This window comes from Aethalodelphis obliquidens, unplaced genomic scaffold (assembly GCF_003676395.1).
Source record: "Aethalodelphis obliquidens isolate GAN/ISIS:26980383/991018 unplaced genomic scaffold, ASM367639v1 scaffold2, whole genome shotgun sequence".
In the NCBI taxonomy this organism is placed as follows: domain Eukaryota; kingdom Metazoa; phylum Chordata; class Mammalia; order Artiodactyla; family Delphinidae; genus Aethalodelphis; species Aethalodelphis obliquidens.
The window spans coordinates 18,435,655-18,458,108 of NW_020837946.1; the positions used below are offsets into that span (position 1 = coordinate 18,435,655).

Below are 22,454 nucleotides of genomic sequence, written 5' to 3' on the forward strand. Positions count from 1 at the left end.
GTTTGGAGAACACTAACCTCTGAATTTTTAAGGCCCATTAACAGTGCTTAGCAAATAATAATCACTCAATTTTGTTGATTTTAATTGAACTTCTTGTGAAAATTTCCACCTTGCTTTAGGTAGAATTTATCTTGTTCAAAACCCCTGTAACTTTTTCTAAGTAACACCAGGAGGCACTGTTCCCTCAATAATGCTTGTTATGACACAAGAACATTTGGGCAGCCTCGGGGAAGCCCTAGCAATAGCTACTCTCATTTTATATCACACAGCCCTGGAAATTCAGAAGAGTGAGATTGGGGAGGCAGTTCTTGTTGGAAGCTGATGGGCTCTAATAGTTTTTTCTTTCAAAAGAATACAGTAAAGAACACTTGTATAATGATATTATAATTGAAAGTAATGGGTGAAGAAAACCTAGCTATTCTAGGCAAATTCCTCTAATTGCAGAGCTGCAATTTAAAAAGAGGCAACAGGGGCTTCCCTGGTGGCACAGTGGTTAAGAATCCGCCTACCAATGCAGGGGACACGGGTTCAAGCCCTGGTCCGGGAAGATCCCACATGCCGCGGAACAACTAAGCCCGTGCACCACAAATACTGAGCCCGCACTCTAGGGTCCATGAGCCACAACTACTGAGCCCGTATGTCACAACTAGTGAAGCCTGCACGCCTAGAGCCCATGCTCCACAACAAGAGAAGCCACCGCAATGAGAAGCCCGCGGACTGCAATGAAGAGTAGCCCCCGCTCGCCACGGCTAGAGAAAGCCCACACGCAGCAATGAAGACCCAATGCAGCCAAAAAAATAAATAAATAAAATAAATTATAAATAAATAAAAAGAGGCAACAGTGTTTAGAGTGGAATGAATCTTGGTTGGCCATGGGGAGAACAATTTATTAATAATTATGCTTCAAGGTATATTATTAAAAGAAGAAGAATGCCATCCCAGGGAAATCCCTGTACCTGAGGAAGCTTTATAGGGAAAAAGTTAGAGCCAGCGGACACCGGTGAGGATGTAGGCGGATACTATTTCAGGCTTGTGTGTGTGTCTATGAGGTCACACAGTCATAATTTTTGTTTGTTACTCATTCTTGTCATAGTTTTTATTTAATTCTTTTTGAATGAGTAACTCATGCAAAAGGCAAACACTTCAAATAGCATTTAAGTGTATGTAGGGAAGAAATAGGTCTCCTTTCTACTCCCTTTCCAGTCCCTCATTTTCCTTCTCTGAAGCAATTACTGCTGTCAACTTCTTGTGAATTCTCAAGCAAAGCCACATATATATGTGTGTGTATATGTATGTATATATATCAGTAGATATATATATCAGTACATATGAATATACTCATATAGTCAAATACATATCTAGATATATGTATTTTCACAAATAGCAATATTCTGTTCACAGTGTTCAGTACCTTGCTTTTTTCACTTAGTTTTAGAACATAGAAATCATTCACAGCAATACATTTAGAAGACCTGCCTTAATATTTTTTAATGGCAACATAGCATTTTGATGAATGAGTTTATCAACGTGTGTTTAATTGCTCTGCTGCTAGTAGACACTTAAATTGTTTCCATTCTTTTGTTTTTATATGTAGTGAATATCCTGCATTTTCTTTTTTTTTTTTTTTTTGGGCGGTACGCGGGCCTCTCAGAGCTGTGGCCTCTCCCTTTGCGGAGCACAGGCTCCGGATGCGCAGGCTCAGTGGCCATGGCTCACGGGCCCAGCCGCTCTGCGGCACGTGGGATCTTCCCAGACCGGGGCACGAACCCGCGTCCCCTGCATCGGCAGGCGGATTCTCAACCACTGCGCCACCAGGGAAGCCCTGCATTTACTTTTTCTATGTGTAAATGTGTGAGTAAATTCCTAGAAGGGGAATAGCTGAATCAAGGAGTGTTTGCATCTTTGATCTCGCTAACGTAATGTTGTGTTGTCTTCCAGAGAGACTGTGCAGCTTAACTCCTCCAAGTCATGTCAGAGAGTAGGAGAGTACCTATTTCCCCACACTCCCTACCACATTCACATTAATAATGTAATACTTTTTATGTCTCTGCAGGATATTATGGAATATACAAAGCTTTCTAACACTAAGCCCATTTCCACTTCTGGCCAACTTCTCTTCATCACCCCCCCCTCCTTCCCACTGTCTATTCTTCCTAGTATCTAATGTAATTCTTTTTTGTTGTTGTCATTCTTATCTTTTTTTTCTAGTGTAATTCTTTATATTCCATATTTTGAGTTTCAAATTTGTCACCTCTTTGGCCAGATTATGATTCCCAGGAGTCACATCTGAAGGTTTTTTGGGTGGTAGAAGGAGCACAGGCAGACCTGAATTTGTAACTCAGCTCCATCACTTTGACTACTTGTATTACCTTGGATAAGTTACTGAATTTTTATGAGACTCAGTTTCTTCATCTGTAAAATAGCGATACCAGTCCTGACCTTACCACAGAGACGTGAGGATTAAATAAGAGAACATATGTAATATTACTTAACCTTAGCATTATAGTGGGCCTGTGAGAGCAAATAGTCCAACTCCATAATTTGTCTTTTTAAAAAAAAGACAAGGGGCTTTCCTGGGGGCTCAGTGGTTAAAAATCTACCTGCCAATGCAGGGGACATGCCATCGAGCCCTGGTCTGGGAAGATCTCACATGCCGCAGAGCAACTAAGCCCGTGCACCACAACTACCGAGCCTGTGCTCTAGAGCCTGCGAGCCACAACTACTGAAGCCCGCGCTCAGTAGTTGAGCCCATGCTCCGCAACAAGAGAAACCACCGCAATGAGAAGCCTGCGCACCGCAACAAAGAGTAGCCCCTGCTCGCCACAACTAGAAAAAGCCCGCGTGCAGCAACGAAGACCCAATGCAGCCAAAAATAAATAAATAAAATAAATTTATTTTAAAAATAAATAAATAAAATAAAAATAAAAAAGACAAGGACCATGAGAGTACTTGGGGTTAAGCCATTTTCACATCTAGGTGCTATGAGAGCCAGGGCTAGAATCTTGGTCTCCTAATTCCCAGTCTACTATTCTTTTCATTATATCCAAACATGATATGTTTCATCTTGGGATTGGTAACTGCCATCCTGCTCTTCTGCCTATGACTTGTGAACATTTCTATGGGAAATCTGATGATGCTGGGGAAAATTATAAATAGCTTTTCCTCTGGAGAAGATTGGCAACTCCTGTTCTGTATCCACCACACTTCCTGACTTCCTTAACTGTTGTGATCTCTTTGGGGGCAGAAGCCTCACAGGGTCAGAGCGTGTATTCAGCACCCAGTAGGTATTTGTTGAATTGATTTATTGAACTGAATCTTTTCATATGTTGCTGTCTGTAAATGAAGGGGAGGGAGTGTCCCAGCCTCCTAAAGCACTTCAAGATTTTTCTTCGTAGTGTCTGTGGATTTGCTTTGAAATCTGTTGCTTCAGCCACAATGTTTTATTCTAATTAATTGATCTAAGTTAGGGTTCAACTAACTTTGAAATGAGTTATACCCCAATGAGTCGGAGTGGTGTAACCCAATCCTATGAAATTATTTGAGAAGTTGAAATATTTAAGGATAAAAAACTTTTAAAAAATGCTCTATAGACATTGGAGTCCTATCAATAATTTCAATAATTACCACATTTAATTAGACATAGCATTGATTAAAAACTGTTCCTCATCATGTTTCATGCTGTTATATTTACCACTACTCAAAGGAATTGCTGTGAAAGTAGCCCCCAGAGAAAGGTTGGTTATTGACTGTAGGAATTTCTGTTATTTGAGTGCTGCCAGCAGATGGATGGTGATGCTGCTTGGTTGGTAGTGGCAATTATTTTCAATTCAACTCACCAAACATTGGCTTGCTTTCATACAAGTATTCACCTATTTTTCCTCCTGATCTCCCTTGAGAAGGAGCAAACTTAAAACAATTCCTAGGAAAGAGAGTTGAGTCTAGAGCAGATACATTTTCCAAAAGCAGAGCTTCTGTCACATTCTGAACAGTACTTCCTGGAGGTTTAAGTTTATACTAAGGACTGAGCTGGGAGACAGTTCTAGGTTGGGATGTGCTATGTGACAGAAAGAAGTGACGGGTGTCTATAGCTGGACCTGATTGCCGGCCTTCCACTCTGCACTGTTACCCTGCATTTCTTGGGTCCTAGTGCTGGTGCAAAAGCTGCTGCCACTAAACCCTAACCTCCCGCAACCCTAACGCACACCCAGTGTCTTCTCCTCTACTCTGTCTTTAGAGAAAAAGAATCATTTCCTGTTAGTTTGAGCCACAATACACCTGAAATTTTTAGTAATAAGTTTTACTAGAAAATTAATGGAAATGAAAATGTACAAGTCTGAAGAGTCCAGACTTCTGATCCTGATCCAGATGAGTCTGGCTTGCACATCTTATGGGCCACTTTAGTACCTTTTCCTCACTTCAAGCCTCTGTGGGGTTTCTTGTCTAAAAGCTATCCTTTTTAGGTCTAGGGTACAGGTTGGCATACTGTGGCCAACAGGCCAAACCTGGCTTGCTGCTTATTTTTGTAAAGTTATACTGGAACCCAGCCACCCTCATTTATTACATGTTTTCTATGACTGCTTTCTTGCTACAACAGCAGAGTTGAATATTGTGACAGGGACTATATGGGCCACAGGGCTGAAAATGTTGACTCTCTGGCCCTTACAGAAAAAGTTTGCTGACCTCTGATCTAGGGCGTTTCTTCTCACTGCCTCCTTTAGTTCATCTCCTTGGGGGAAGGGAAAGGAACTTTCATAATACCCCCCAGCCACAAATTATCGATTTTAGCTAATTTTTTGGACGGCTAATGGACACCTTGTATAGGTGAATGGAATGGTTATTCTATATAGCTATGCATTATCATATGAGAACATCATTCTAGCTGTGCTGCAGTGTAGCCATGCTTACATCCTTCTTACCTCTGGTTAAGAGCAAGCTGTGTGGAGGGGTGGTTTATTCCTTCCTAGGCTGGTCTCTTGGTGACTGGCTTGTTTCTATTACAACAGTGACCTTAGACTTTGCTGCATTTGTGGGAACAGATGGAAACTCTGGCCTCATTCTGGGCTATCATCAGCCCTGAAATGGTTCATAATTGGTGTCTGGGTCTGATTTGACTTTCACAGTTCTCTACTTTCTGTTGATATTTGTCTTCTATTACACTCCAGCTAGCATACTCTGTTTTAGTTGCACCTACTTGCTTGGAGGTTACTTGGATCTTCTGCTTTCATCTCTCAGTTTTTGCTGAGAGTTGAGTCCACACTTACCTCTTATCACCTGTATCACATCCTTCTCTCTCTCTTTTTTTTTTTTTTTTTGTGGTACGCGGGCCTCTCACTGTTGTGGCCTCCCCCGTTGCGGAGCACAGGCTCCGGACGCGCAGGCTCAGCGACCATGGCTCACGGGCCCAGCCACTCCGCGGCATGTGGGATCTTCCCGGACCGGGGCACGAACCTGTGTCCCCTGCATCGGCAGGCAGACTCTCAACCACTGCACCACCAGGGAACCCCACATCCTTCTCTAGGTTATCTGTTCTCTAGGTTATCTATTCATACATGTTCTCCTTTATTCTTCCCATCCTTTTATCTGTGCCACAAAGAAAATCCTTGAACCTCTTTCATATATTTATTTAATTATTATATTTGTGTTTACATTCATGTAAATGGGTTGCTTGACTATGAAAATACAAGTTCCTGTGAAAACATTTGTTTTTCAGTATTTTTTCCTGGTACCTTATACACTGTTAGGGAGTACTTTGTGTTTATCTGTTGGCTAATTGGTATCTCTTCCATGGAAGGTCTCCCAACATTTGATTCGTCCTCTGATGGGCATGAGTCTGGCACTGCAGTGCCAGGTGAGGGACCTAGCAACATTGCTTCGTATGAAAGATCTGGAGATCCAGGACTACCAGGAGAGTGGGGCTACGCTGAGCCGAGGTGAGAGGACATTCTTTGAGGAGTTGGGTCGGGAGTGGTACAGACGGTCGAAGAGCCTTAGCAAAGGGGGAGACTCATTTGCATTAGGGAGGTGCTTTCCCGAGGGTGGGTGCTGACCAGGACTGGAGACTAGATGACACTTCTTTTGCGTCAAGTACCTGGCTGGGGCCCAAGTATCCAATAGAAGCTGTAACTGAGCCCAGACATGCCCTAGGCAATGGGAAGGAAAGACTCTGGAAAGGGCCAACAGCTATATAAAATTGCATGAGGGAAAAATGACCTGGGACTTTAGGAAGCTGCATAGCTCCAACTTCAGAGTGAAAATTCAATTTCACCTGTCTTTGTGGTGGGAAAACCTTCTAGAGCACATGCTGCCAATGAACCTGTCATTTATTGCTAATCACCCTTTCCTCCTCCTGTTTGTCCTCTTCTCCCACTGGACTAGGTGTCTCTGGGTGTTGCATCTTTATCCTCTTTCCCAAGAAGTCCTGGGCTCTGTTCCCTTTCCATCTCACAGGTAGGAAACTCATTCTAAGACTCATATTTCTTTTCTGCCTCCCTTCTTATTACAGATCGGTTGAAGACAGAGCCATTTGAAGAGAATTCCTTCTTGGGACAGTTTATGGTAGAGGTAGAGTATTTGCTATTTCCTTTCTCCTTGTGCAGCTTTGCTTTACTTCCTCTTTCCAGGTGCCTGAGTGGTGACTTGCATTTTGGGTGTTAGGTTTGCTTGCATCGTTGGAGAACCCTTTCTGTGGAAAAGTTACCTATAGAAAGTCTGATAAAGCTGAAGATGTACCTGGGGAAGATGGGGAGAAGTAGGGGGAAAGATGTAAAAGGCAAAAGTGAGCTGATTAACATTTGTAAAACATCTCTGCTAAGGTACCTAGGGATTTTGTTTGGAATTCTCTTGGAAACCTTGGTTGACCAGTTGCTAAATTTTTGCTTGCTGAGATCTGATCCCAGGTCTGGATTGTGGAGCGGGGGTTTAGTCATTATTACTTGTCTGGGCCCCTTCGACATCCCACAGTAGAGGAAGGTGAAAAGCACAGGGCTACCATTTGGGGACTGTCTTGTGGGCACAGTAGGCTGTGGAAAATCACAGTGTTTATACAAGGGGACTGGCAAAGGAATGAATGGGGAGTAGATAATTGTGGCCTGTCAGAAGCTCCTGCCTAGGTTTCCCTAGGATTGAGGATTGGCCAAAAGAAACATCTATTAAATGCCAAGCAGGGGTAATATTAATAGTAGTGACCTTTGATAATACCAGTCAATATTGATCTTTTTCTCTAACTCTTCTGAGACTTGTTGGTTGTACAGTTAGTACCCTAGTATTATTGCACTATTTTCTAATTATACGTGTTACCCAGGTTGGTACTTTATTGTGTAAGTAAATAATGCTGTTATAATATTGTGTTATGTATAGATTATTTATATTTCTGTCTTGTCTTCTAGGCTAATTTGTAAGCTTGTTGTGGACAGGGGCTGTGACTCCTACTTCTTTTGAACCTGAAATTAGTGCTTTTCACGGGGCTGAGCAAAGCAGGTGATTTGGAACCTTCTGTTCTGCCTTTTGTCCATTGAGCAGTAGCCTCCTGATGCTTGAGGTCTCAACAGTGAGAACAAAACATGTGAGTTGAGCGTTCAGTCCATCTACTGAAGCAGTTGTAATTCTGGAGGAGAAGGAAAGCATGTGTTGCTAAGTCCTGAAGCAGAATAGGTTTCAGGTCTTCATGGGGAAAGAGAGATCATTAAACCTAAACCTGTGACAGAGAGAGATTTCCTAGGCCATTTTTCTCTCAGATAGCTTCCCCCATTTTTCTCTCAGATAGCTTTCTCTCAGATAGGTTTGGGTATTAAGGAGGTTAATGTAGGCTGGGATGGCATACTAGTTCCCTACCTCAGCCCCTTAGTCAAACAATGAGATGCTTATTCTTAGCTCAGCAGGGAGGTCCCTTCCTGATCTAGTGCCTGCATACGTATCCAGCTTGGTTTCTCAACATTTTTCTCTGTGTATTTTATGCTTCAGCCACGCAGAATGGCTTTGAATTACCAAAAACGCTGTTTTCTCTAGCCTTTGTGTCTTTGCACACATTGTTCCTTTATCTAGAATGCCAGTGCCCTGGTCTTATCTACCTTGTAAACTTCTATTAATCTTTCAAGTGTCAGCTTCAGCTTCTTTGGGAGACCTTTCCGGACTGTCCTTGTAAAGATAATCCTTCTTTCCTGCTACTATAGTGCCTTGGTTCATGCCTCTATTTTACTAGTTATAACTTTGTCATGATGCTGTTTGTATGTCTGCAAGACTATGTCTTTTTCCACTCATCTATGGACTCTTTGAGGGCAAGGACCACGTTGAATGTGTTTCTATGTTCCCAGCACCAAACATAGTGCTTAGAAGTAATAGGTTCTCAACGAGTTTGTGGGTGAATATGTTGATAAACCTACACTGGAGGGATTTTATGAAAATTGTGGTGGTGTGGGCTGTGGATATAGTGTTGCTTGTTAGACCCATATTTGGGATCTTCAGTTATTCTCCTGATTTATTTTGCGGCTTTGGATAAATCACTTCTCTCAGAGCCTCTATTTTCTCATTTGTAGAACTGAAGTCTCATTTCTTTCATGCTGTTGGGGTGGAGGAACACTGCAGAACTGAATGAGAAAGCATGCGGAATACAGGTGCTAGCCCAGGAAGGGGATTGGTGTTTGGAACCAACTACTTCAAGAACTCTGGTCCTCTAGGTTCTGGGTGGATCACATCCAAACTGCATAGACTTGTAGAATTTTATTATATCTGGAAAGGATCTGGACGATAGATAGTTGTAGCTTTCCATTTCATAGATTAAGAAATTGGGCCTCAGAGGGGTTAGGTGACTCGCCTAAGGTCATATGGTGGTAGCTGTATGTTTCGGACCATCCACACTTCTTGACTCATAGTCTAGGATTATCCCTATTTTGTTTTGCTACTTTTACTGGTCGTACACACAAATTAGAGGAGAGTCAAGGGCTAGGATAATGTAGAATTCTTGTGACCTCTGGGATCACTGCCCTGTCCTCGGAATGTCCTGTAGAACTGCTAGAACTGAAAGGTTTCCTACCGGGGCTGCAGCATTTCTTATGGCCAGTGCATCTTTTCAGTTACTCTGCTTGCCTGGGGTCCTACAAACAGGACACAGAAGGGTCACGGGGTCACCCAAGACCGAGCTGGAAGGATGTGCCATCAAAATAAGCAACATAGGAAGATAAACAAACCAGAGACAGAGAGCTCGGGATGAAGGTGCAGGGGGCAGGGCTGATGTCAGAGGGCCATGCGGTCAGTGCCTGGGCTCTGTTTTTCCTGCTTCTCGTTAGGACTATTGCTAGGCAAGAGGACATCGAGATAGGGCACAGGAGGCAGTAGGATGGGAGGTTTCTAGGATACTAAGGCCAGGAAGATTATTTAAGGATCGAACAGGGGTTACTTCTCCATATTTAGTCCTTTTGTTTTTCCTCTCCCCTTAGGAGCCTGATTTTCATTTCCAGGGAGCCCAAGGGGGACAATCGATGGTGACCTAACTAGAGGGGGATTCCTGGCAGTGCCCATTCAAGTCAGGGCTGGCCCTGTTCTCACAGAAGGCAACATCCCCATGTAGAGCATTTCCTAGGACTAGGGGCTAGGAATAGAAGACCAGTCAAGGAATTGGGGGCTATGACTACATGCCAGTATGAACAGTGTTAAGGAGGAAGTTTAGGATGAGTGGGCTGGCATGGCCCACGCTCAGCAGGGTCCACTGGAGGGAGTTCCTTCCCCTGGCCGCGTCCATGCCTCCCTCTCTTCATCTGGTTGCCATCAGGCTGTACGGCTGCTGGCGTGCTCTTTATTTATTTATCCCAGTGTAATGGGGTGAGGAGGGAGCTGGCCTAAAGCTGGCATTCCGAGGCCATGCCACGAGCCACAGGCGGTTTGCATGGGTGTGTGAGTCACTGGGGCTGCATGCTGCTCAAACCAGACGCGGCTGGGCTCAGGGACAGCAGGCAGCCCAAAATAGAGCCCCGCCCTCTGCAGCTGGCAACCCCTGGCTGGGAATCAGCCCTGTACACCGAAACCTGGGCAGTTGCGTGAAGTTGGCTTCCTTGGGGAGGGAGGCCTTAGCAGAGATAGAGATTTTTGCAGTTCTCTCCTTCTCTATTTTCAGAGGAGAATATTCAGCATAGCAGTCACTCCCGTTAACTGCTTTCCGAATGCCTTGTAAGACTTAAAGAATCTGTTCCGTGTAATATCTTAACCAATTTCTATTATATAGTTATAGTTCTACAACTATAGTTAACATTGATTTGACTCAGCATCCTAAATGTAGCCATGGCCTTTGTGTCCTGTCTAGTTTTTGTTAGTATTTTCATCCCCTGTCTGGTTGCAGCCTGATTCTAGAGCAGAGACTTCAAGCTATGAAGATATTCATTGCTGTTCTTATGAAGCTAGAGCTTATATCAGAGACACCTGGGGAAGATGCAGAGTTCTTTAACCTGAAAATTGCTATCCTGTTAAGTTCACAGACAGCTTCTACTTGGTTTCCTTGGCTGGCTCTCCATCCTTTCCCTACCCTCAAATGTTAGTGTAACCCAGGATTGGGTCCTCCATCCTCCCACCCTTCACTCTCTTTCTCTCTGGGTGATCTCATCCAGAACCCAGTTCTAGCTATCACTAGTACACCCCTGAGTACCAGTTTTATATCTCCACTATGTTTCAGGCCCATATTTCTTTCTGCATATTTGACATTCCCACCTGGATGTCCCAAATGCAATACCCTAAACGTGTCCAAAATTAATCATCTGCTCCCCCCAAACCCAGTTCTCTTCTATATTCCTTATCTTGGGGAATTGTACCATTATCCATTCAGTTTTCTAAGCTAGAAACTTGGGAGTTATGCCCTCTTCTCTTTGTCCTTACTTCCAGAGCCTAACTTATTAACCCGTTTTTGAATCTGCTCTTCTTCTCTATTCTGGCTTCCATTGCCTTAGATTAGCCATTCCCCACCCTGTTTCTGGTTTGACTATGCCACAGCCTCCTAACTTGTCTACCAGTCAATACTTATTTTCCTCCAGTTGAACCTGCAGTTATGTCAGAGTGATCTCTTTAAAACAGGAACATGATGATGTCACTCTCTCGCTTAAAGTCCTTAAGTGGTTCCCAACAGGCTGCAGGGTAAAGTTCAAACTCCTTGCATGCCACACAAGATGGTTCATGATTTGGTCCTGCTGACCTCTTCAGCCTGACCTTCTGCCACTCCCCAGTAGCACCCCACCCTTTCATCACGTTCAAGTATTGACAGCTTCCTGCCCGTACGTCTCGTGATCCATTTACCAGGTATTCTCTTGTCCTCATGCCAAGCTCCTGTTCAATTTTCCCAACTCTGCACTGGTGTCATCCCTTTTGTGAGTCTTCCATGACAGTTTTTCCTTTTCTCAGTCTGCTCTCCTTCCTCTAGGGATAAGTACACTACCCTGCTAGCCCCACAGCCCCCTGTACTTATCACTGCTGTAGAATTTGACATCAGGCAGGATGTGGAAATGAAAAGAAGAGTAGGGAGACAGAGGACAATCGAGTTGGCTAATCCTTTCCCATTTAGGTTTTTCCTTTATAATGCTTGTCAGTTCCTTCTCTTCAATATACTTTCTTAACATGGCTTCCACAGAACAATACTCTCCTGTTTCTCCCCATCTCATTGGTTGTTCCTTCTCAGAATCTTTTGCTGGTTCTTCTCCCTTACCTCCTAATGTTGGAGTGCCTTAGGACTCAGTCCGTGATGCTCTGATCTTTTTTCACTCATTTAGTGATCTCATCTAGTCCCATGGCTTTAAATATCATCTTGTTGATGAATCCCAAGTTTAATCTTAATTCTAGACCTTGCCCCTAACTTCAGACTGTCTCCTCAACATTTTTACATGGAAGTCTAATGGCATCTCAAATTCAACATGTCCAAAACTGAACTCCTAATCCTAACCCCCAAAGTTGCTTTTCTAAAAACCCCCTCCCATGTTGATGGAAACTTCATCCATTTACTTGCTAGGGCCAGAAACCTTGGAGTCATCCTTGACTTCTGTCCTTTCACATCCTACATCCAGTTTATCAGCCTCTTGGCTCTACCTTCAAAGTACACCTGTAATTTCACCTATGCTGCTACCACTCTTGTCTGAGCCACCATTGTCTCTTACCCACATTTTTGCATTAACCTCTTTATTAGTATCCCTCTTGCTACTTCTCCTCCCTTCTGGGCCCATTACCAACAAAGTGATCTTATTAAAACACAAATCACATCGTGATACGCTCCCGCTCAAAGCTGGCTTCACATTTCATTTATAGAGTAAAACCCAAAGACCTTATGATGGCCTACAAAATCCTACATGATCTGGATCTTATTACCTTTCTGACCTCATCTCCTCCCTCTCCCCCCACCCCCACTCCACTGCAGCCACACTGGCCTCTTGCTGGTTTTCTAATACTCTAAGCATCACCTCCTTTAGGCCTTTACACTGCCTATTCCCTCTGCCTGGAATGCTCTTTCTTCAGATATTTGTATGGCCAAATTCCTCCCTTCTTTTCTGTCTGTATTAGTTATCTATTGCCGTATAACAGATTACTCCAAAACTTAGTGGCTTAAAACAATAAACATTTATTATCTCACATGGTTTTGAAGGTCGGGAATCTAGAAGCAGCTAGCTGGGTGATTCTGGCTCAGAGTTTCCCTTGAAACCGCAAGTCAGGATCTCGGCTGGAAAGGCAGTCATCATAAGGGGCTGGAGAATTCACTTCCAAGCTCTCTCATGTGACTGTTGGCAGGAGGTGCCATTTCATTGCTACATGGCCTCTCCATAAGGCCGCTCACATGACATGGCCCTGGCTTCCTCCAGAGCCAATAATCCGAGAGGCTGAGAGACCAAGACCAAGACCAAGATGGGAGCTGCAGTCTCTTTATAACTTGATCTCAGAAGTGACACCTTATCAACGTCTTGTTATATTCTCTTCGTTAGAAGTGAGTCACTAAGTCCAGGCCACACTCCTCCAGGAAAGGGTAATTAAGCTCCACCTCTTAAGGGGAGGCATGTCAAGAAATGTGCCGGCATATCTACATGGACTACAATCATGTCTTTGTTCAGATGTCACCTTCTCAGTAGGTTTACCCTAATTATCCTATTTAAGACTGTAAGCCACATCCCTGCCCCTCTGCACCTGGCACTCCCATTTCACTTTACCATGCTCTACTTCTTATTTTTTCGCCATAGCACTTATCTTCCATATTACCATCAAGTTTACTTATTTTATTATGCTTATGGTTTATGGCCTGTCTTCCCCCTGCCCGAATGTATAAACTCAATGAGGACAAGGATGTGTGTTTTGCGTGCTGGTTTATCCAAGTGCTTAAAGCCATGCCTCCACACATAGTTGGCACTCAGGAAGTATTTGTTGATGGATGAAGGAATCATATCTTCCCATTCTTCCTTATTTTTACTGTCTTATGACTAGGCCATGAAACCATCACCTGTTGGTAGCCTGAGACTTAGACAGCCCTACTGTAAACAGATGAGTAGCCTAAGGAGAAGATCACTGTCAGATTGCCATTCTACTACCTGCCTTGTTTCTTTGACACTTAGTTTACTGGGAGACAGTCCCAATTTTGGGATGAAGTATAAACCTTGAATCTTTTATTACTGAGAGATCCTAGAACCTCTTTTTTTAGAGCCAGTTAAGAAATTAAATATCTCAAAAACCAAAGGAATAAGAACCTGACCAAATCCTGGGAAGAACATTAGTCATAGAACCCAAAGTAAGTTATTAAGTTTCTTCCTTCCTCAGTCTTTCCTTCCTCTTCCAAGTCTGGAAGGGCTGCTCCTCTGCCATATATCTGTTCTTCAATATGTAGAGGAAGACATAGCATTCAGAGGATGTTTTTTCAGTTTTCTTCATGGGCATCACAAAGAAGGATAAGTCTAGATGCATGAGAACATCCTCCATACGATTGTGTGTGTCAGTTCTCTGATCTCGCGAGACTTGCAGCTAGTTCATCCTTACAGTATTCAGTGTTGTGCATGTGTATTATGAGCATAAATGGCAATATTGCCATCAAAGAGCTTGCTGTACTTAATGAATGGCTACAGGGGCCACAGTAGTGGAGTGATTGGAAAAAGCTTCCTGTAAAAGGCATGACTTGAACTGGACTTTAGTCTTTCTTTCAGATTTTGCTAGGGAACTATGTGGAAGGCATTTTAGGTGAGAAACACATGGGCAAAGGATGTGAAATAAGAAGAAGAGTGGGTGAGGATTAGTAGAAAATAAAGTTAGCAAGATAATAACTTGAGGCTAGGTTGTGGGGAGGCCTTAAATGCTGGCCTGGAAGATTGGTGCTTTGTTCTGAAGGTAAATGTTTTTTAGCTCTTTTCTGCCTGTAATCCATTTATTTGCCCGTTTCAGTCCAGTTATTAACATCTATCATTACATGCAGTGATTTTCAAACGGCGGCACGTCTCCTAGGAGGGAGATGGGGCGCTTCCTTCTTGCAGTTAATTACTGTTATAGAGAGTGGGAAACCATTGGAAGTTTTGACTGGAGAAGTGACATATGAAAGTGATCTTTTAGGAAGATTAGGCTGTCAGTGCTTTGCCTATGTGATCTGAAGAATAGTGGTGCCATTGACAGACTGGAAAAATCATGGGTGGGGCTCAATTAAATCTAATCTTGGGCATATAAAGGAATGGTTTTCCTTATTTAAAACACAAGTCCACCAGTATTTGAGGTCTGGAATGAAAATCTCCGGGGAGGAAGGGATGGCTGCACATGTTTCTCAACCATATTTCTTCTGAATTTTGCCTTCTCTTTGGGGTTTTCTCACTGGGATTCCTGTAGTCACCACTGAGCCCTGCTACCAGGGGTCACCACTTCTCTCTTTTTGCCCCAAGAATGTATAAAAAGGCTTCTTTCTTTATTTTCCTTTTACAAAGCTCTATAAGGGCTTATACTTTCAAAAGAAAATTTATTAAAAGTCTGAGGGGAAAAAAACCACCAAAAATCTGTGGGAAAACAAGAAGGAAATCAATATAGAGAATACAAGTGGGTTAAAATTACTCATTTCCAAAAGTTGGGCTTTCTGATTCTGAGAATCCCAGTAGTAAAGGGCTTTATCACATTTAAATTCTCTTATCCTAAAACGCTCAAAACCAGGTATTACAAACTCAGATGACTACAGGGGGTAGGTATATAACAGAAACATGTATCCAGCTGGATAAAAGACAACAGAGTTTGTAGGGGCCTGTGGAAAACTAAATCCTGCATGTCTAGATACATCTAGACCCAGATTGGCTAACACAGTTTAACAGACACTGCCGCAGGGGCTGTGCACCTTATTTCATTCAAAGGAAGTTACCTACTCTTCTAAAATGAAAACTGTTTTTCTTTTTTTCTGTTTAGCTTCACCAAATCCACTGCTAGTCTCTCATTTGGTTTCAATCTCTGGTCTGAGAAATCCACTTAGTTGAGAATTGAGTAGTGAGGGAGTGATAACTGATACCTTATTTCTGGCAAATATCGAGTCCTTTTAGGTCTAACCTATAAGCTTCACATACCTCTGGAACATTTTGCCACAATTCACACAGTTGAATCTCCCTCGTCGTCCCCTAGTAGAGGAAGGGTTTCATAAAAGCCCATTCATTCCAGTGTGACCACTTAACGATGCCTTAGCTTATTAAAAAAAAAAAAAAAGCCTTATATATAATTAGAGTTAATTTAAAAACATAAGATGAAAATCTTTTTCAATACATGTTGAATTTAAATTGATTATAGGACATACAAGTGGGAATGTTCAGGAAAGAGTTAAAAAAATAGGATTGAAGCTTAGGTTGAAAAAGGACCTCTAGAAATAGAATTGGGAATGTTCTACAAAGGAGCAGCATTTGAAGGCATGAGAATGGAAGCATCTTTTGCTGGGAACAGCATGGAGAAAAGAACAGAAGTCCAATGATTGAGATTTGGGGAACAATCATAATTGGAAGGTGGTAGGAGCCAGTGAAGGAAACGTGAGATAGGAAGAGAATCTGGATAGAGGAGTAAGTTAGCTAAGAAAGGGGAACTAGCAGTTATCAAGTACATACTGCTCGTGTGTTAGATACAGCAGTAGGTGCTTCAGCTAAGTTATAACTTTTAATCCTTAAAAGAAACCTATGAGGTTGGTGATATTAACCTCATTTTAAAGATAAAGAAGCAGGAGCTCAAGGGCTAGGTAATTTGCTTCGGGTCACTTCAGGTCACAGAATTTCTCTCTATTCAAATCCCATGCTCTTCCCATTACCAGGGAGGGTCGTCCACCGTGCCACGTGCTGGATAGAGACTAGACTGACTGCCCGAGGAAAGATCATCAGGCAGTTCGGAATCTTGGGCAATATCAGCAGATTGTAGGCAGCTAAAGAAGGGTCGATTGATAAGGCAATGGAGGCAATAAGTGTAGAACTCTCATCGGGAAGTTTCACAATGAAAAGGAAATGAGAGCTAGCTGAAGAGCTAGAAGTGGCCCAGCAAAACTCCCCTTTAAAGAAGAGAAGACACATATGTGTTTGAAAACAAAGAAGCCACTGGAGAAGGAGAAACTTACGGTGGTGAAGGGAAAATGACAGTGTGAAAGCCAGGACCTACGGAGTGGAGCAAAGCGAGGGGATAGGCCTTCCTCTGGGATTTGTGGGTGGCATGAAGGCACAGGCGATATTTTGAAGATAGGTGACTTGATTTCTGCCTATTTCCATCTTCTTTCCCCAGGGGATGTAGCCTTTTCATCCAGGAATTTTGCAGTTCTTTCCAAGGGCATTTAATTCTCCTTACTTAAAAAGAGAATCAGATGGTTCCGTGACGTTTCTGTTATGCTAGAAATAGTGAAACAGACAGAAGTCAAGGTATAAGCTATATTCTTTCCCTCTTCTGAGATCCCACAATGCTTTGTATCTTTCCTGTGTCTTATCACTTTGGCCTTGTATATAAGCATTTCTGTACTCATCGCCCGTGTTAGGTGATAAATTCCATCAGGGCAAAACTGTCTTGCTCATTTTGTTTCCTCTTCTGAACCTACTGCAGTGCCCTGTAGTAGGAGGTACACAAAAATGAGTGCTTGTAGCTCAAAGGTCTTGGCATTGGAGAAGTTTCTCACATTGGTAAATGCCTCTGGTTATAGAAAGGAAGAGAGAAAACAAAAGTATCCAACGACTTACCTTTAAGCTTTGCCTGATCTATTGGCTTTATATAGCCTTATATAAAGTGGTCTCTTATGATGGCCTTTGCTTGTGGGTGAAACCTGTTTTGGATAATGAGCCACAGTGAAACATGAGAGGGAGTCTGAGTCCTGTAGGTTGGCAGCTCAGCTGTCCAATGTTTAGGGAACAAGACAGCAGGATTCGTGGGCATCCTTGTTATCTCCCGTAAGGGAACTGTCAAAGGGGAAATTGCCCCGGAGTCTCAGGAAGCATTTTTTTCATTCTGTGTGGGTGATCTTTAGTCTATTTGTTTTTTTATTTGGAAATTTAAACTCTGTGTGGACAGCACTTATTAAGCACCAGTGAAATATTAAACATCGTGGAGTCATACTGAGAAGTTAAAACATGGTTTCTGCCCTTGAAAGCTGGACATTTTTTTTTTGCGGTACGCGGGCCTCTCACTGTCATGGCCTCTCTCGTTGCGGAGCACAGGCTCCGGACGCACAGGCTCAGCGGCCATGGCTCACGGGCCCAGCCGCTCCGCGGCATGTGGGATCCTCCCGGACCGGAGCACGAACCCGTGTCCCCTGCATCGGCAGGCGGACTCTCAACCACTGCGCCACCAGGGAAGCCCCCGAAAGATGGACTTTTGAAGAGAGAGATTAGACCATGTTTACACATATGCAAAGAATATTCTAAATACATAAAATATATGTTGTCTGAGAGGAGGAAGAAATAGATTCATTTGGATGGGATCTGGGGTTCATACCGGGCTAGTTTGGGTAAGGTACTTCTGGGAGAGGTGAGTCTTGAGCTTCAAGTTCAGAGAGATTTTGTACGGTGAATAGCTGCTGAAGGAAAGACACATCTAAGGATTTTATTCATTTATACAATCTGAGAAGCTCTCCCTAAGTGTGGTGGTTTGAGGGAATCCTTCAAAAGCTCTTTGGCTACTGTTACTCTTACCCTTGAAGCCTAAGCAGTTCTGATGCTGTACATTGTCTTCTTCGAATATTTATTGCAAAGAACTCCTTCCAACTTGGTGTGAGTGAAGCTAGGAATGAAGAGGAGTTTGAGACAAGGATGATGATACTGCTCGGTGTAAAGAAGGAACAGTCAATGAGCATCTTAGCATTTAGGTTTCTGTAGTACCTGGCAGCCGGGGAAGAGCAGAGTGAAACTGCTGAATTTAGTGGGTTCCTAAGGAGATGCAAGTCTCAAGCAGAATATCCCCCCCAATTTGGGATCACTTCTGATACTGAGATAAATAAGAATCAATATAAAGTGGATGAGATTAGCTACCTACAGAAGTAATCCACCCAACTGTTTGTAAATATATTGCTTATGAGATGAGGTTATAGATCTCAAGGGCCTAGGCTAGTACCTAAGAAGGAAATTATGGCATCTCAGATATCTTGTTCAGAAGATTAGAGCCATAGAATTTTAAGAGCTGGAAGGGACTTTATCAATCTAAGGATATATCAAGCCTCTTTGTTCTACTTATGAGGCAATTAGGGCCTACAAAGGTAAAAGAACTCTTACGTAGAAAAACAGTGGGAGATTTTGGCACCAGGACCCAGAATTTAGCACAAGGACCCAGGGCTCTGAACTTCCAGCCCAGTGTTCTTCCATCATGTCCCATTGCCTTGCTGCATGTTACACAGCTACACCTGGAACTTTCTGTGGGCAGGAGGCAAGACTGAGACCCATCTATGAACAATAGGGAGACTCGTAACTATCTCGTAACTTCATTTTTTTTTTTTTTTTTTTTTGCGGTACACGGGCCTCTCACTGTTGTGGCCTCTCCCGTTGCGGAGCACAGGCCCCAGACGCGCAGGCTTCAGCGGCCATGGCTCATGGGCCCAGCCTCTCCGCGGCATGTGGGATCTTCCCGGACCGGGGCACGAACCCGTGTCCCCTGCATCGGCAGGCGGACTCTCAACCACTGCGCCACCAGGGAAGCTCCGTAACTTCATTTTGAGATAGGGAAGTGGTCCATGGCTAGAGAACTCTGCCCCAAGTACTGCCTCATTTCTTACCCCATATCCCTTTCTTCCAACTCTTCATCTTGCACACCTCTTGGCTCTTACAAGCAATTTGAGAAAAACTGTTATATAGTTAATTCATGAGGTCTGAGGAGATGTACTAACAGAGGAGCAGAGTTGTAGAGAATTTAGGAAAAGAAAAGCCAAGGAGTGACAATTGATGAATTTGTCTAGCACAGTGCCAAAGCAATGGCTAGTTTTTCCCGCAGTGTATATGAACTATCACATAAAGTCATTTGCTGTGTTTGCCTTTTTTCTGTGTTTAGCAAGTAGCACTCTCAGTGTTTATTCAGCGTCCCAGGAAAAATCGGCTGAAGATATATCAGTCACTGGAATAGTATAGCCCTCACCTTGTAAACTAATAAATTGGTACTTTAATTTCTAAATTGGTCTCTTATGATTTTAGTTAGCATCAGTTAATCCTCTAGAGTCTGATTATCCCTAAACTAACCAATGGAAACCAAGTTAAAGACTCTGGACCTTTGGTGATGCCAACAAAGTAGAGACTCCCCATGAGATGCTGCTTCGGCAACCACTCAGGGTGTCTCAATCCATGTATCTATTTCCCTCCGCCAACATTTCTTATTGAAAACTGTCAATAGCAGGGGCTCATCTGACTCCCTCTTGGAGGATCAAGGTGATTTTAAATGCATCACAGATCAGTCCTCGGAGAGTGGGTATTGGATGCTGTGCCTTTTGTTCAGTGCAGTAACTACACACGGCCCCTTTTGTCAAACCTAACATGTACAGTAAGAAATCCTCCCATCAATTTTGGGGCTTTGCCCAGCTGGAGAAGCCCTTTGGTGAAGGGAGGTATGAAGTTCTAACTGGAAGCGGGGGGGTCTCTCTCAGCGCTCTCTTAGCTCATAGCTTTCTTTTCTTTGACTTCATCCACCGGTGGAGGAGGGAAATATCGGTGCCCCTTTGACTCTCTTTGTTCCATTTTAGAAAATGTAGTGTCAGAGAACTTCCCAGAGTTTTGTTCCCCTGGTCTAGTGAGCCCTGATATCTCAGAAGTTCGAGCATTGTTTCTGGCTGTACTGATCTGGTCAGAACCGCCTGGATCAACTAGCAATCAACTGACACACAGACCAGTAGCTCCTCTCTCTTGAATCAAATGGCCATTGTACTAACCTCATATCGAGGCTCAGAATGTCAGTTTCCAGCTTGTCCTCATATATAAATATAGGTCTCTCTAGATATAAAAAGTGAGAGAGTCTGTAAGTTGCTTTTTTTTTTCTATACCCCCTTTCATGGGGAAGGCTAATGAGATGCATATCATTAGAGACCCGATGTTTTGTGGGACGGAGCCTTTTAAACTGGATGTGCCTGGCTTAGTCATGGCAAATATTTACCAAAAAAAAAAAAAAAAAAAGGGACATACCATATAAAATTAGAGTTCTGAAAATAGTACTGAGAGAGGGAGAAAGAAAAAAAAAAAAAAAAACCAGGACAGAAAATACAGGCCAGTCTGTTTGGGGAAAAGGGAAAAAGAGATAAAATGAGAGAAACCTCGCAGTAAAAACAGCATCTTGGTAAACAGACTATAAAAAAAATTGTGACCTGCTTTCTGGCAGCCCTGGCGGCTGTCGAGCGGGTGAAGGTGGCGAAGCTGGCGTCTGTGTGGACACACGGTGCCCGGGGCGCACGGCTCCCCTGGCCGCGCAGGGCGTTAAATTTAGCCACATAATGATGGGCCTGAGGACAGCCTCTTGTTGACCACACCATAATTACTGCTTCGCTTTATGAATTTTATTTTGCTTATTCTGTTTCCTCCTTCTTTGGCATGAAGGAGGCCTGGAGTGGGGGGAGTCCCGCCGCCACACCCCTCCTCTTACTGGACAAATGAGTCTTCATAGAAACTTGGACTCTTGAGCCAGGGTAAAGAGTAAGCTCCCTTGATTAATCCGAAGGGGAGGAAGGTTTCCTGGTCCCCAAGGCTCTTGATTGATCATAGTAAAGTCATAAATAGGACTTGCTAGCCCTACTTCTCAGTGCTCTTGGAGAAAATGTTCCTAAGTCTTTGGTCTTAGAAGGTGCTCTCCTGTGAGTCTGAGAGGTTGATGCTCTTACTCTGTTTATACCCCAAGAGCTAGACTTCCAGGTGGTGTCAGATGTTTGGGTCTTGGGTCCTCACTCCCTAGCTAGCTACTAGAAGTTTAGTTTTGACAACATTCTGCATCGTGAAGAGGTGCATTGTTTTATATATGTTAGTCTTGGTGATAACTGGGTTCTTGAATCTGAGAACCTAATATAATTAAGTGACTATTCAGATAACTTAAAAATACTTGTTCAGAACATTTTGTTGAAAGCTCAAATATTGTTCTTCTTGGGCACTTGTATAGGTGCTGATTTTCTTGGTTTTAGAGTTAAAATAGCATAGTTTGCTAGAGCATACCATGACCTTTGTCAGAGTGGTGCTCTGAGGCTTAGCTTTACCTACAACTCTAGGGAAGGATGCCCTTGGTCTCAGACCAAAAGTACCATACTGGGGAGAGAAAGTAGGCTGTAGAAAGGGCATCGGAAGAGTCATATGGAGTAGGTACTGGGTCATTGGGGGTGAAGTTCTTGACTGGTGACCTAGGCTGGCAGCTCCCTATGGCCCCACAGTGGCCCTCCAACTGAGGAAGTGGTGGAAAAGGAAAAGCAAACAGGGGTTGTGGTCAGGGTACTGGCTTGTCTCTCACTGGCCAGGACTGTCCTGTTTGTGTGTCAGGAGTGGTTGGGCTCCTCCCGAAGCCAGGCAAGAACGTGTCAAGGAGAGGCTTCTTGCAGCTCTTGTTTTCCCAAAACAAAGGAAACTCCTTGCATTGCTGGAAGTCGCGTGCTTGGATGCTGAGTTTGTTATTGCCTGATAACCTGGCCACCAACTCCTGCCCTCCTCTTCACCCCACACAGCCAGTGGCTTAGTGGGAGCAGCTTCCTGTTCCTCATCCTCGGCAGCAGATTCGCTCTCTTGTACCCAGAAGGGAGCGGGGGAGGAGGAGAGCTAGCCCTCCTACCCCAAGACCGGTCCTCTTCTCTTCCCATGGAACCTTCTAGAACAGTGCTTTTCAAAGTAATCTGACACATGGTCTTACTGTGCATAACTCATATGCAGCAGGTGTCACATGTGACAAGTCCAATAATACTCAAACTGTTTTATACCCTGTTCATTGAGATGAGTCCTCTGAACATGTGTTTGGATGTCATGGCAATATCAGGTTGCTATAAAAGTTTTCAAATGCTTACACTTGATTTCTGTACTTACCTTATGTGTGGGCTGGTAACAAGG

At 43.4% G+C, this 22,454-nt stretch overlaps 1 protein-coding gene across 2 annotated transcripts in view; it reads left to right on the forward strand.

Moving 5' to 3' along the window:
* The window catches only part of NHEJ1 (non-homologous end joining factor 1), a 76,828-nt gene that overhangs the window by 5,436 nt on the left and 48,938 nt on the right, over positions 1–22,454 (forward strand). For both annotated transcript variants that reach the window (XM_027120941.1, XM_027120947.1), the window contains exons 4-5: positions 5,792–5,930; positions 6,503–6,561. In XM_027120941.1, the coding sequence (XP_026976742.1) occupies positions 5,792–5,930; positions 6,503–6,561 (198 nt within the window). The remainder of the gene's footprint in view (positions 1–5,791; positions 5,931–6,502; positions 6,562–22,454) is intronic.